The sequence below is a fragment of the Zingiber officinale genome, chromosome 2A (genome assembly GCF_018446385.1).
Source record: "Zingiber officinale cultivar Zhangliang chromosome 2A, Zo_v1.1, whole genome shotgun sequence".
NCBI lineage: Eukaryota > Viridiplantae > Streptophyta > Magnoliopsida > Zingiberales > Zingiberaceae > Zingiber > Zingiber officinale.
In genome coordinates this window covers 106,133,416-106,147,060 of record NC_055988.1, presented here as the reverse complement: position 1 = coordinate 106,147,060, position 13,645 = coordinate 106,133,416, and the positions used below count along the sequence as shown (strand labels likewise).

At 38.3% G+C, this 13,645-nt stretch overlaps 2 protein-coding genes across 3 annotated transcripts; both read right to left on the bottom strand.

Moving 5' to 3' along the window:
- Nucleotides 1–3,298: 3,298 nt before the first annotated feature.
- LOC122041869 (RNA-binding protein 38-like) lies at nucleotides 3,299–8,034 on the bottom strand. Of its 2 annotated transcripts, none has more exons than XM_042601726.1 (6): nucleotides 7,634–8,034; nucleotides 7,419–7,551; nucleotides 6,864–6,975; nucleotides 6,492–6,528; nucleotides 4,504–4,804; nucleotides 3,299–4,432 (listed from the first exon to the last, which is right to left on the bottom strand). In XM_042601726.1, the coding sequence occupies exons 1-6, from the start codon at nucleotides 7,811–7,813 to the stop codon at nucleotides 4,332–4,334; spliced, it is 864 nt and encodes a 287-aa protein (XP_042457660.1). In that variant the 5' UTR covers nucleotides 7,814–8,034; the 3' UTR covers nucleotides 3,299–4,331. The 2 variants fall into 2 exon arrangements, with proteins under 2 accessions (XP_042457660.1, XP_042457661.1); XM_042601727.1 differs by having other exon boundaries at nucleotides 6,864–7,023; nucleotides 7,634–8,031.
- A 3,725-nt stretch (nucleotides 8,035–11,759) lies between these two features.
- Nucleotides 11,760–12,929, bottom strand: LOC122043874 (CBL-interacting protein kinase 21-like). Its single transcript, XM_042604442.1, has 3 exons — nucleotides 12,632–12,929; nucleotides 12,253–12,392; nucleotides 11,760–12,209 (listed from the first exon to the last, which is right to left on the bottom strand). Exons 1-3 carry the CDS (start codon nucleotides 12,927–12,929, stop codon nucleotides 11,760–11,762), a joined length of 888 nt encoding a protein of 295 aa, XP_042460376.1.
- Nucleotides 12,930–13,645: the final 716 nt, after the last annotated feature.

Sequence of the window (13,645 nt, the reverse complement as noted above, 5' to 3'; positions counted from 1 at the left end):
TCTCATCTTCTTCTCCTTCTTTCGCTAGGTTTCATACCTCAAGCAAATCCTAATTTAAGCATCAGAGTGGCCTACCGGGATCTCTCCCTGGCATCATTCTAACCCTCTATTGAAGTGTGTTTATGTCCTCCTCATCCCCTGCACCGACAATCTCCAGAGAGGGTGTACATTGGATTGTTCGTTGATTGGTGACTTGACTATCCACGGTATTTGGCCGGAACAAATATAAAAGTTTCAAACAATTACATAAGTTTGAATTGATAGTTTGATAATATTTAAGTCAAGCTTGAACCAAGCTCAAACTAATAAAAAAAAATCAAATCAATCTTGAACAACCATTTCAACGTAATGACTTGGTTCATTTTAGACTCGGCTTGACTTGACTCATTTACCTTATCAAATAAGTTTGAACATCATGAAACTTGATTCATCTTGGCTCGTTTACATTTATACATTGGAGAACGAGAGAGCGGAGAGGAGAAGTTCCCACTCAACCTATTGCATATGATATTGTCCATCAATCACTCATTTGCCTACCTACATAACACATATGTTGTTTTTATAATTTAGATATCTAGTTCTTCGAACCAACTAAGTCTTAAAGGTGACTCACTTGATCCCACGAAAGCTCTTATCGCCACCAAGATAAATTCGGAAGCACGTGCGACTCCTCACCTAGTAGCTAACTTCCCAGATTTTCCATACCACTAGGAAAAATGCCCTATATTATGGCATAGCTTGGAATTGAACTATGGGTACTTGGTTAATCTATCAAACACCTTGTCATTTCAATGTTGCCTAGGAAAATGATGCCTGGTCGCATATGTTGTTGCACTCTGCCAACCATTTGATGTCACATTTGTGGTTGCTAGACTGACCACCTAGTCACTCGACCAAGTGTTATTGTTACTCAATCAATTGCTTTAAGTATGCCAAAACTAGAACTATCAATTTGAGTTGGGCATGTCAGATTGGCCCACCCTTTTAAACAATTTAAACGAGTTAGGTTGAAATTTTATCAACCCGTTTAAAGATGGATCCAGACACATTGACCCACTTGGGCCCGTGACCCACGCGGGTTGGCCTGCGCCTGTCTTGGGTTGGTCCGCATGTTAAGGAAAAAATAATTATCCTAAATTTAAAGCTAAAGTGGAATATTTTTTAGCGTACTCTAGTACGTAGCCACTTGGTTTTAACTCTTGTACATGCATTATCACCCTATTTTGTATATTATGTCCTCTTTAGTGGGGTTTATGAGTTTGGAGTTTGTTGTGTGGTCATCACCAATTCTTGCTTGTACTTTGTTGTATGATCATCACCAATTCTTAGCACACCAAAGTTATCTATGTATCATTATTGCCCCTCCTTTTTGTTGACTAGCGATTGCTCGACCCTCTTTTCTCACACAACTTAACCTCATTCAAATCCTAACTTTTGATAAATAGTGGTGTTTTTGCAAGTCTTGGCTATGCCAAGGTTTATTTCGCAAGGGGATACATGGGCATAATACAAATTGGAGGTGAAGTTATTTTTTATGATAAAAACTAATGGATCAAACGCCATTTGATTTACCTAATTGTCCTATCAGTCTATATATATATATATATATATATATACCTTGAGTTGAGTTCAGTTAGGTTGAGGATTTTTTAATCTGCCAAGATGACTCGTCGGCCACCCTGTCTGATGTACGTAGATTATATATACTTTTATGCATGTTTTAACGTACATTTACTTGCTTTCTTTGCACATATTTTATGTATTTTCACTCGTCTTTATCATATTTTTAGTATAATTATTCTCTTTGTCGGAGATCTGCTCTTGTTTGATTTTCTGTTGATAGGATGCATTTTTGGAGCGAAAATGGTGTTGAAACGTGCTTCAGAGAGACAAAAGAAGAAGAGCAGAGCCCAACCATGTAGTTTCACACGGCCGTGGCTCTTCACCCTTGGGCAGGCAAAGCATGGTAGTGCCTAAAGGCACGACCATGCCACTCAACTAGAGTCAATATAGGGTATGACGGTGCCAATTGGCACGACCGTGCCATTCTAGCAGAGTAGCTTCACACTTTGGTCGTGCCAATTGGCATGACCATGCCATTTCAACATAGCCATTTTAAGTTGTGGCTGTGCCAAAAGGCATGGTCGTGACACGGGTCATGTGCAGGGTCGTGTTTAGCTCTATAAAGGTGAGTTCTTCCCCTTTTCAAAGGAGGAAGGTTCTCCCTCTTGGAAGACTAATCTTGGTCCAGATCTACACCTTCTTTGCACTCCAATCGAAGATCTGAATCTATTTTCATTATCTACTTTGACTCTAAAAGCTTAGGATTAGATCCAAAGATCACTCAATGACTTGGAGAAGCTTTTCTCCCTTCTCTTTGTAGATTGAGTTTTAAGCTTTTAATTTTAATGTCTTTGGATTCATTTCTTCCTTTCATGGAGTATATCTCATTGTTCTAGAATTGAGGAAGTAGTTGTGGTATGAAATTAATGTATACTCTTTGAATTTGTCAATTTCCTTTCCATATGACATTGCTTATGTCTTGTATTTATTTGATCTTATATGTGTACGGTGTATTTGTACTTAAATCTCATGTATGATTGAATGATTGTATTGATTTGTTTACCCCGTAGAGGAGATGCTCTAGATCATATGACTGAGGATAATTCTCTATAAGGAAGTATGGAATTAGACTTAATGGATTATTTCTATATCTATGTTATCAAATGTTTAGTGCATCCTTGTGAATGTATATGAGCGAGGGCCTTAGTGATAAAAATATCCCTTGAACCGAACTTCCTAGGAACCACTTCCATTCGGTAGCATTTGATACCAATAGAGATAACACTCCGTCCCAACTGTCACGGGATAGTCTCGGAATTGAATTAAAACTTCCTACATATGTATAGGGATAGAGGATGGATAATTGGTGATTCCTAATACATTGATTAATATCACAATCAAACCGAGCTCCTAGAATGATTTCCTCGACCAAGTTTCCTCAACCAAGCTCTCTTTACTCTATGTCTCTCTACTTCTCTCTACTTTAGTGCAAAGATTCTCAATTCCCGATCGTTTAGTTAATTCATCGTAATTAGTCTCTAGTGCTTATATCCATTCCTTGTAGGTTCAATATTTTTTATTACTTGACGACAACTATACACTTACAAATTATATATCATTGTCCTGAGCCACCACAGGCCGGTCCATCCCTTTAGGAGTCGGCCCATTCTATCACGAGTCGGTCCGTTTGGCGACTCTAGTTAAGGCTAATATCTTACGATGATGACTTGAATAATTACAATTAAGAACACACTAAAAGCCAAATTTTAAACAAAGGCCACACCCTAAAAGTACAAAAAGAAATCAAAGGCAGCGCATGCCTTGAATATCCCTTACACAACTCATGATGCCTGAATATGAATGTTAAGTACTCTTCGTATTATTACAATCCATAAGTCTTGCGTACTTATTCAATACACAAATTAAAAGCTCCAAATGTCCTCAACAAAAGAGAAGAGATATGCTGTGAAGCTAAACCATGGTGATGCATGCATGCAGATCAGTGAGTGAACGAGAGAGAGATGAAAGTGTGGAACCCAAGGGATCATAAATATCCACCCTCAGCTTCATGTTTGGAGCCCCAGACCCTGTGGAGCTCATTAATGGAGTCAGTAAGTGATGGAGGCCAGGAGGTAGTGCCAAGAGCATGCCGAGAATAAACAAACATCAGCAGTGCTCCTTGAACCTGTGCCTTTGCTTGCATGGGGTGTTCTACCACAACCTCATGAATGCCTGTTTGATCACACCAATTCCTGGATAAGCTCAGTGTGACCGGTGTCTGCCATCTACCTTAACTAATGGTTAATTTCTCAAACCCAATGTTGGGTCGAGTTAATGGGTTGGGAAGGAGTCACTGAGGTTTTCAATTAATTCTTCTTTTCTCACAGCCTCCTAAACCCCACTGATATCGCTCTTGGTGTTGATCTCCAAGAGAAGAACTGTCTTGTTCTCTCCTTGAATTTGCTTCGTCTTAGTGGTAGGCGTCCTCCTCGGACTGATTTAAACACTTGAAATTATTAATTAATTAAGGCCATGCATGCAAGGAAAATTAGTTGATTTATATATGCAAAGTTAGTGTTCTCCGCCATGGGAGAAGATTGCTTCGAACCCAACCGAGGGCCTGAAGGCAACTTGAGGATTCTCCAAATTCAACACTAGAATTCGGATAGTTTAGGCCCCTTCCATGGGACTAAACTTGAGGTATGCATGACTTGTAAAAAATATGGTGCATGATTTGGAGAGTTTGGAAGAATCAACGTGAATCATGGTTAAGCCAAGGGCTGCTGTGGCGCCGTTGAGGCAGAGAAGTGAGCGGGAACCAGGCGGTAAGGATAGCCGGTGGGCGACGGCGGCAGGGTCGTCGTTATGCCTAGTTTAAGGGAAATTTCAGTCACTGAGCGTAACCAAGAAAACAATAGTACACTACTTCAATATGTGTACCTCCAGATTGTGCAGTAGAAGTTGCAGCAATGGGCAATGGCCCGGCTCCGAAATGCTGCCCGAAGGCAGTTATTCCCGTCGGGGTCGATGCCACTGCCGTCGGGTAATGGAGCATTGCCGTTGGGTATGAAACGTTGTAGCCCATTTGTCCACCATTGGCCAGAGCAGTTGCTGCTGCCGGAGCAGTCCTGCCAGTGGCGCCGCCGCCACCCCCGAACTGGAAATAATTGGGGTAGTAGGTCGCCGGCGAGCCATATGCCGGATACTGTGCGGTGGCTCCTTCATACACATTGTAATAGCTCTGCCCAAAATTGATCATGCAGTCTAGTTAAGCTAAACAATAGCATTACTTTTACTTGTAATCTAACAAATTAATTAGCAAACAACACTAACTAACTTGCTCCCAATTGTTTTAATTTAGATTTTAAAGTACAAGACAATGGAAAGGTTTTAAAGCTTAACTCTCTTTTCACTGAACCAAAGTTTAATATAATAGTGAATGACTTGGTCCACACCTGACACCTCCATTGCTCTATCAGGACTGATAACCTACACATTGTTTGGGGATGAAAAGGTAGCAGGCCATGTGCTGTGCTTGACCATTGAATTCATGTTCACAGGTCTCTAATTATATATATAAGATATATATGAATGTTGTAAGAAATGTGAAACATGTCAACACAAAGTTTAAAGTTGGTGTTCAATGACTAAGGGGTCTTTGAACATTACATCTAGATTGGACATCTGTCAAAGTCTTCAGACCTATTTAAGTATTCATGTGGTCTGTTATTGACTTAATTATAAACTGTCAAATTTCAAAAGAAGCTAGCTCCCTTTTGAAGCTTTTGTATAGTTTAAGTATGTAAAATATTGTGGCTAATATCTTATCAATTGTCATCTATCTATTAATCAAAGTTGTTGCCCTATGATCATGTAGTTGCACCTAAAGTCGAAAAGTTTTACTGTTCAAGGACGAATGATGTGGATTGTCATCATCTCTTTCATTGCGACTGTTAGATTATATAATTAGAATTATTTATTTATACCTTTGAGAGTAATTTAGTCTTTTACCCTTTTAATTTAGGGTTTAGATTTTCTAATAATTCTCTATATAAGACTTTGTACTTTTTATTTTCTATCAACTCTTTTTTCAGATTTATCAATAAAGACGGCTACTTTTTTTTTTTTGTATCAATTTCTACCGCAACCATATTTATTGTCCTAAATATTATCATCCTTTGGTATATTACATTTAAATTATTGAAGCTAGGAGGTGGTTCTATGTCCATTAGTTTTAGATGGAGAAATTTAATTAGCTATCTATATAAATTGATTTCTTTCCTAATAACTCTCAAAGTGTTCCTTTGTGAAAAATCTTTTATAAAAGTTATTTTTTAGGGTTAACAAGTGGTGCATGCAGGTGGCCTATCATGTGCAAGAGCATAGCCCCACATGTAAGCCACATGATTAGAAGTTAGAACTCTTTTTTCTAGGATTTTAATCATGTCTGAAATCATGATTAGAGGTATAAATGTAAGGAGTTTGCCCAGGCTGAAACTACAATAACAAACAAGAAATATTATAGCAATTTGAAAATATTATAACAACTAGTAGTATTCAAGCTGTAGTGGAGATTGAAAGTCTAATTTTTGAGCAATATGAACATTCAATTAAATGGCTATTTCAATTGACTAAAGATATAAACTCTTGGAAATCTTTCAAGTAGAAGAACATAAAAGAAAATACTTCAAAATTCTCGCCCTCATTAAGATCAAGTGCCCAAAGGAACATTCAAAAACTCCTCCAAAGTTTTAACATCTCAAGTTCATTAATTACAATTTATCGTACGTAGAAAGTTAGTTTCAACTGCATAATTAATTACAAGGTGTAGTTCGGCAATATCTAGAGGAGCATATATAATTAAGAAATATATGGAGCTTGTAATTAGCACGTAATGAGAAAAAAACACAAGGAGTTAAGCAACATACCGTAGGGTAGCTGTAGTCCAAGGAGTAAGGAGCGTACCTGCAATTTAATGACATACAAATTAAGTTATACAACTTATAATATTTAGAGATGGACCTTAATTTTCTGTTATGTTACACTACACTGCATTATATATATAATTGTTTCGAGAGAGAGACAGAGAGAGAGTCCGGAAGAAGTGATTAAAGAGCTGTAAAAAGCAAAGACAGCAAGCATGCCCTCAAAGGCCCTCCTCATGCACAACTGTGCACACTCCAAATGGCAGCTTTAGCTATCAGCGTGCATGTGCTGCCTCTTTCCAATTAATCATCACTAATGACGCAATTAACTAAAGAGATTAGTCTAACTACCCATCATCTCGATCGGAGGCTTACCCGTAGAGACCAAAAGGGACACCTTGTTGGATGGCATAATGAGGGAAGCAGCTGGCAATGGCTGGAGGTAAAGCTGCACCAGCACCAGCACCACCCACACCTTGCTGGTATCCTGTAACATTATGAAAAGGTTTCACCGCCCTAAAACTCCTGTTTCCCCCTGTAAATGCACGAGAGATCACGCATGATCATAAATGGCAAAAAAAAACATATTTGAAGGTTTCATGCTCGAGAATCAAGACCGGTCAAAGGGTGCACAGTGCACTAAGCCGAACATTATTGTCTGGATCGATCTCTCACTCCTAGGATAACTAACATCCTGTACCTTGACTATACGTGCCCACTTTTACCCAAAGCCAAGAGATTCCTTTCCAGACAGCTCTCTTAGCTTCTACCTTAATCAATATAATAATATTTGCAGGTCTAGGCACTTCATTAGTGCCATGATACCTAATTAATTAAGCTATACTTAATTAACTCCTTCATTGCTTCTGCTTGAAGGCATAATTTCTGATGCAAAATTAAAACTGGCTAGCTTATCATGAGCAGTCGTACCGTGGCGAGGTGTCGTAGGCTGAGACCGCTTAGCGCCGATCGAAGCGAGATTGCAGTTGGCCCTCCGACCGTCGATCACCGGAGCTGGATCGACGCAAGACTTCACTGCCGCTGCCGCCTCCTTGAAGGTCACCTGCGATCGGAACATTATAGACGCGCATATAGATATATATATAGAGCATGATGATGGTATATCGAGAACAGGAAGGACTCACAAATCCATATCCCTTTGATCTCCCGGTGGCCTTGTCGGTGATGACCACGGCCTCCAAGATCTCCCCGAACTGCTCGAAGTACTTCCTCATTGTCTCGCTTTTGGTCTCCCAAGCCAGCCCCCCTACGAAGATCTTGGTGAAGGTGGTGTCTCCAAATTGTCCTACTAAATTAGGGCTCATCTTCCTGATCTCCGATTAATCCAGCCTCCAGCAGCAGCCTGCTGATGAAACCCTAAAGAAGCGAGCTGATGCCTAGCATAAGGGAGGGAAGAAGGAGGGAGAGAAAGAGAGAGGAGGAACAGATTAAGAAAAGTTGAAGGCCAGTGAGAAAGCAAGAGACCTAGTAAACACAAAAGAGAGGAGAGAGAAAATAGCCAGCATTGGCCTAACTCTAATTAGGTCATGCAAACATATGTGCGACCTTGTAGGCAAGAAATCGACTCATCCCATCACCACTTGTCCCTTCGGCTGTCGTGATTTACCTCTCTCGTGATGACCACCGGGCGCCAAGCGAACGATTTCACCTTTTTTTTTTTTGGCCACTTGTAGGCAAGAAATCGAGTTAATTAGCCGGATAAAGGTAGGGTGGTGAATGAATTAAACTGAATAAATTTTGGCTTAGTAAGAGCCTATTTAATTTATCTTTGTTGAATACATATAAAATTAATTAAATTTGGTTAACTCGTTAAATTAAATGGACAAATTTTAACTTGTAAGAACCTTTTGAAGAAATAAAAAACTTTAAAAATAAGTAAATAAATAAGTTTAATTATGTAAAAATTTTAAACAATCAAATAATTTTAAATTGAGAGTTCAATTACATATAAACGAATAAAGCTAAAGTTAAAAAATTGAATCAAACTCAAACTCATAAAAAAAATTAAATCAAACTTGAACGACTTAATTCATTTTAGATTTGACTCAATTATCTTATCAAATAAAACTCGATTAAACCAGGTAAATTAAAGGGGCTTCAACGTTGGAGTGTATCATGATAAAACCACACCTGCACTTTGGTGGCAGTGAGTTTGCCACATTGTCACGTACGGTATGTGGGGAGTAGAACAGAAGAGGGAGTATTCGAGTTGGGCAAACCGCAAAGGTGCTTGTCCAATGGATTGCCAACGATGACCTCAGGAGTTGGAGTGGATTGATATATGCACCGAGAGGAAGCGCCACATGCTTTGCAGCCGGTGTGTTCTTCGACAGGGGAGCACATGCTTACACTCATATACTTTAGTGCTTTACAAATAATCATATTAGTTTTATTCAATAATTAGTTTATCGAATAAATTAAGTAGATATATATTATACTTTTTAGTTGAGTAGTTGGATATTCATCCTATTTAGAATCAGGAAAGACGACCAGTAGGTTAGCTGGATTTATTGTTGATCGTGAAAAAATTTTGGGCGGAGGAAGATAGCGTCGAGCGGTTCTACGTGTAAAAAAATATAGACGAAAGAGAATGTTAGCAACTGAGTCAAGGAAGGATACTTGATGTAGATACTCCGACATTCAAATCAGGCAAGTGGTCGGGAGAAAATCCAATGCAATAAATAATAAAAATGAGTAATGAATTCCAAGTGTTGAATTGTGCATACCTGCGCCTTTAGGAGGAGACCCTTTATAGAGTACTAAATTTTCTTTGTACATGAATATCAATATATTTCTAAAAAAGATTGATTATTCTGACGCTTTGACAACTTTCATAAAATAGAGCCACAATTTCTGTAAAGTACAGGATAGAAATTTCCTTAGTATGTACAGGAAATATTTCCCTTATTCTCTAACAATCATTATATGAAACGCCAAAAAGGAATATTAGATCATTGGGTTGGCGGACTCTGAATACGCTTTGGTAGTATGCCGATCGAGTTCCCTCTAACGTCCGGTCGGACCTCATCTCAAATGAGGTTGGATCAGCTAAGGGATATTAACCATCTTGAGGACTCGACCTTCCTTTTGACTCGACCTTCTCTTAACCAAGGAGCCCAACCGGACCTCACTCTCAGATGGGGGTCGGATCAGTTAAGGAATATTGATCACGTTGAAGATTCGACTTCTGCGCTCGACCAAGGATATCTGGTCGATCCGTATGTCTATCATATATATCCAATCATATCAAGAGGACTTGACTCCCAATCGCACTAATATGGCTCGGGTTTCATCAAGTCACGGTGGTGGAGGGGGGACTCTCATTCTAGTCCAGTGTCATGCTACCGTTTTAGTCCTAAGTGTTGACATCTCTTTAATTTTGACCGCCACATTATCAGGTCTTATTAACTTTGACCCTATTTCTGGATCTTACCTTATTCACCGCATTAGATAGTATTACAAATTATGCATTTGTAATGAATATAAATGAAAAGTCAAAATGTTAAATAGATATTGAGGTCTGAAGATTGAACAAAAAAAAAAAAAAAATCCAAGGGTGGGCAATTCAGCAATTTTCCCTTTTCATGAGTAGAATGATATGAATTTTGAGGGGTCATCATTTTTAACTACTCGAGGATCATTGAACGAAAACTTAATTAGCTTAACGACCAAGTCTTAGACAAAAAAAAAATATTTAAACCTTTTAAAAGGCTCCAAAAAATTTTTGTCATTATTTTAAAGTTATTCTCACTTCCAAAAAATCTGAACTAAATCAGTTTTGTATTCACCCATATATATGGACAAACGGTGTACATTTAGTGTTAATTTCTTTTTTAAAAATCACTTTATTTAGCACATTAAATCCTAAATAAAAAAAATGTTTTTTTAAAAAATGAAATTTAACTCTACGGCTCACGGATTGCCCATAAGTCAAATATCAATTTTATATTTAATTATTAATAATTTTAGAGGAGTTATGTAAGTCGTTTCTCTTTTGACTTTTAAGTTCATTATCTTTCAATTCTTGGCATCCCAGAATTTCATTAGATTGATAAATTTGTCTTCGTGGTTCGTCTTCGTCTTTGTCTTTGTCATCTCTTTTCCTTCTTTGCATTTTAATACAACAAAACAAAACTATTGAATCCATTAATTCACGTATGAATATTAAAAATAATTTTTTAAATATGTTGATTTCACATAATATCAAAATATAGTCAACCACACTCGACATTTGGAAAGAAACAACCCGAACGTGAATTTTTATTAATTTAAAACTAAAGGATTTAAAATCAATTAATTGATTATTTAAAAGACTCAAGACTCTAATATTAAAATACCCTTCAAATCTCAACTCCATAAAAATAATAAAAAGGATTAAAATATAATTGCTCTTCAGTTCCCACATTATTCTTTGTAGGGCTAAGAAAATTAACTCTCGAATTGTTGATTATATCATCATTAAAAGAATCGTCATGGAAAAGAATCAAATATTTTGTATTAAAAATATCAGGAGTCTTTAAGTGACTAAGAAGACGCGATCGATAAATATTATCGTTGATCTTTTTAAATATCTCACATGATTTAATCTTTCAATCTTTAAACACACTATGCTTGAGAATGGGATTCAAAGCCCACTCGGTTTGCTCTTTTCCACTCCCATCCCATCTAGGGGTGTCAATTCGGGTGGGTCGGGTCGGGTTGGGTCGGGTTGAGTTTTTTTTTTTTTTTTTAACCCAACCCGAACCCGACCCGAACCCGAGTTCAACCCAAAACACCTCAACCCAAACCCGACCAACCCGATCAACCCGAACCCAACCCATATAACCCGAAAATCCGATTCAAAATAACTTTTTTGAACTATTTTTCCTATAATTCTTCACTTTTATCTCAATATTCCATCATTATCATACAAACATGATATTAATATACATAAACACATCTAAATTTTAAAATAAAATTTGATTTAACACAAAAAAAAAAAACCCACAAAATTCTATATTTAAGTCAACCCGGGTCAACCCGAACCCAACCCGACCCAATCCGAGACTCTTTTACTCTCCAATCCTCCAATCCAAACCTGACCCGAATCCGAAAATGCCCAACCCGAACCCGATTTTTTTCAGGTCGACTCGGGTTGAGTCGTCGGATCGGATTCATTTTTGATATCCCTAATCCCATCCCTTTGGAAGGCCAAGCAATTCATCCTCGTTGTCAAAATCTGGCTTATTTAGATCTCCTCCTTCCTAGCTCTCAAATGGCCTCAGCATCATCAATGGGACAGCAGGAGAAAACATGTTCTTTGATTCCAGTTATATTATTTATCCTTGTGATAGGATTTGGATCAAGGATTCTCCTTAGGATGTCTTGAGCACCAGGAGAGAGGCATTTAGGAAACTTTATATCGCCCCTAACAATCTTCTGATACAGTACAACAAGGTTTCTGTCATCAAATGGCAGAGATCCTGTCAGAGTAACATATAGAATGACACCACAAAACCATATATCTGATCTTGCACCATCATAGCCTCTATTTGAAAGGACCCCAGGAGCAATATGGTTGAGGCTTCCACAGGTTGTGTGCAGCAATTCATCAGAACTCAAATGTTGTGGTAAAGCACCGAGGCCGAAATCAAATACTTTGACGTTCCCTTTCGCATCAATAAGAACGTTTTCTGGCTTTAGGTCTATGTGGTAGACACCCTTATCGTGGCAGTAATACAACATCAATCAGCTGCTGGAAGACCTTCCTCCCTTCACATTCTGAGAGCCTTCCCTTCAACGCAATTTTGTCAAACAACTTGCCCTCATTAACATATTCCAGGACCATGTAAATCTTAGTTGTGCTCACTGAGACCTTACCAAGGATGGTACACGTCGACTCGACTGAAACAGATTATTCCACAATCAATCATCGTTCACTACTGATTTCGGCATCAAACAGGAGTGCCGAACTGCCAAAGCCCTCCCGACATCTCTTTTCAACAATACTTCGTTTACGGTCTACTCGTCATATATATATACTGGATCTCCCGTGAACTCTGTTTCTGTTTCTTCACAATCATTGTCAACAAATGGTGCTTTCTTTTATGCTGGCTTTTCTGCTCCTAAGAATGCCTTGACACCTTCGGCATATTCTTCATTGTAGACCTTTGAGTCGTATTTTAATGGCTCATCCTCAAATTTAGGCCCCTCTTCGAACAAGTGCCAAACATTGACATCCTTTGGGTACAAAGGTCTCTCCCTTTTGACAGCTCTCCACCTCGCTATCTTATTGTCATTGACTTCACCCCCCTCCTCGTCAAATGAATAGATCTTCATATCGCCATGGAGGATCTCAAGGTCATTCTTCCTAACTTTACGAGAGTCAAAAAACTTGAGGTCATTCTTACCGGGCACGTTGATATATGTTAGTGCAATCATTCTCGAATCAAGATCGACCAAGTTGATTAAGCTTGGATGGACTTGAGTTTGAATTTCGATGTCTGACAATATAAAAAGAGAAGTCAAGTAGATCAAAGGAAGAACAGATATTTGACTGAGAAAGTCCTAACGGTAGATTAGACAACGGAAAATCCTAACTAAGGTTAGGTAAAGAGAAGTTAAAAATGGAGGTTAGGCAAGGGAGAGAAGTCTACCAAGTGACTAGTCCTAACTGGAGGTTAAGTAAGGGAAGTTCAACGAAAATGTTAGCAAGAGAAAAATCCATGTAGCTTAAGAAGGACTGGATACTTGATGAAAAAAGTTCAAGTAAATCAAACGTTGAACGAACACTTAGTGATTAAAAGTCCAATGGGAAGTTGTTAAAGAAAAGCCCAAGTAGATCAAGGATGACCAATACTTAATGAAAAAGTCTTGACATGTCAAGGTTAATTGGATGCTAAGCAACAGAAAGTCCTAACGAGTCACATATGACTTTAGGATTGGGCAAAGGAACTCGGATTCAAAATTTAAGGTTGGACAATCGATTATCCCAAGGCCATGCGATTAGGGATAATCGATCGGGAATTTTTTCACGAGAGCACAATGAGGGCCGGAATCGAATAGTCAATCAATTGGGCTTAGAGGTAATCGATTGGAGTATTTTCGTGAAGAGAACAAAAGGTTGTTCAATTGGTTGAGTTAATCAATTTAGTAGC

Bases quoted from the DNA above. Each gene is read 5' to 3' on its own strand.
- LOC122041869 (XM_042601727.1), bottom strand. From the start codon at position 7,813: ATGAGCCCTAATTTAGTAGGACAATTTGGAGACACCACCTTCACCAAG. The intron at 6,529-6,863 runs GTAAGCCTCCGA...ATTAAATTGCAG, and splicing joins GTCCCTTTTGGTCTCTACGG to GTACGCTCCTTACTCCTTGG. The intron at 4,433-4,503 runs GTACACATATTG...CCCTTAAACTAG, and splicing joins TTCTACTGCACAATCTGGAG to GCATAACGACGACCCTGCCG.
- LOC122043874 (XM_042604442.1), bottom strand. From the start codon at position 12,929: ATGATTGCACTAACATATATCAACGTGCCCGGTAAGAATGACCTCAAG. The intron at 12,393-12,631 runs GTGTCAAGGCAT...AATCTGTTTCAG, and splicing joins CAATGAAGAATATGCCGAAG to TCGAGTCGACGTGTACCATC. The intron at 12,210-12,252 runs GTCTTCCAGCAG...TGCCACGATAAG, and splicing joins CAGAATGTGAAGGGAGGAAG to GGTGTCTACCACATAGACCT.